Here is a 1,391-nt window from a genome sequence, read left to right on the forward strand (position 1 = left end):
TCTGACTTGTGTTAAAAGTTTTGTGAAGAATTAATAAAAATAAATTTCAATTTGTGTTAACTTTACCGTGATAATAATTACATCGTCTTTCAGAATCAGAATCAGAATACTTTATTGATCCACTCAGGGAAATTATTTAGTTGCAGTGTCAAAATACATGTTCATAACACAATTCCAAGCATTTACAACTTGTGGCAGGACAGTCCATCCTTCTTTTATAGCCTGTCAGTGTCCTTCTCTATGCAAAGTGAACTTCCTCACAGTCTGCTATAAAGACTTGATATCATGCTGTCAGTTGCAGCAGAAGAAGAGAAGCTCCCATCAGATCACCTTCAATAGCAACCATGTTCTCTGTAGCTCTGCTGCTGCTGCTGGCTGCTGGATCCTGTGAGTCTCACTGAGGCAGAGACACTGACAGTATGATCACAGCACACTGTTCACTGGTATTACACTGATTCAATACTCAACATGTTTTCCTCCACAGGTGTGAAGTGTGAACAGTTGACCCAGCCAGCCTCTGTGACTGTGCAGCCAGGTCAACGTCTGACCATCACCTGTCAGGTCTCTTATTCTCTCAGCAGCTATCGCACAGCTTGGATCAGACAGCCTGCAGGGAAAGGACTGGAGTGGATTGGAAGTGGACATGTTGGATACACCACATACTACAAAGATTCACTGAAGAACAAGTTCAGTATCGACTTAGAGACTTCCAGCAACACAGTGACTCTAAATGGACAGAATGTGCATCCTGAAGACACTGCTGTGTATTACTGTCCCAGAGAGCCACAGTAACACAAACCATCAGTAGACCTGAACAAAAATCCCTCAGAGCCTGAACACTTGTAACATGAAGCCACCATAGGAGGAGCCCTCAGACCACTAATGGTTTCAACACCAGCTCACTGTTACAGTAAAGAGAGAAACAGACACAAAACAAATGTTTTGTAATTAATCAATTGAAATACTCTGACTTAACAATCAGTGATACATCATTGTATGAATATATAACCCTTCAAGTGATGGAAAAGAAATCTGTGATTTAACTACAGTATGAATTATTCCTCAAAAGTCAGTTTCTCTTCAGTTTCTCTTCCATAATATTTTTATTTACTTTTCATTAACAATGTAATGTGTTTGTAAGAGATTCAACCAATTTCTCTTTTTTATATTCAAAACAACACTTGAACATTTCATCTCCATTTTTATTTATTCAGATGAAAATATGTTTTGGTCAGCTGATTTACTATCGTCAGTATGTAAATCAGAGTGTGCAGTTTTCCCCTGAGGACACAAAATAAGCTCCTGTGTATTACTGTGCCTGAGGACACAGCTGTGTATTACCCACAGTGATACAAACCACCAACAGACCTGCACAAATACCCAGCAACCAG

The 1,391-nt window shown here is 39.5% G+C and overlaps 1 gene segment (V, D, J or C); it reads left to right on the top strand.

Annotated features, from left to right (window-relative positions):
- Window positions 1-284: 284 nt before the first annotated feature.
- On the top strand, window positions 285-792 carry LOC114569338 (Ig heavy chain V region 5A-like). The segment is given in 2 exon segments: window positions 285-387; window positions 485-792. Coding segments are annotated over 2 exon segments (351 nt in total).
- The last annotated feature ends 599 nt before the right edge of the window (window positions 793-1,391 follow it).

Source organism: Perca flavescens, chromosome 15 (assembly GCF_004354835.1).
Source record: "Perca flavescens isolate YP-PL-M2 chromosome 15, PFLA_1.0, whole genome shotgun sequence".
NCBI classification, from domain to species: domain Eukaryota; kingdom Metazoa; phylum Chordata; class Actinopteri; order Perciformes; family Percidae; genus Perca; species Perca flavescens.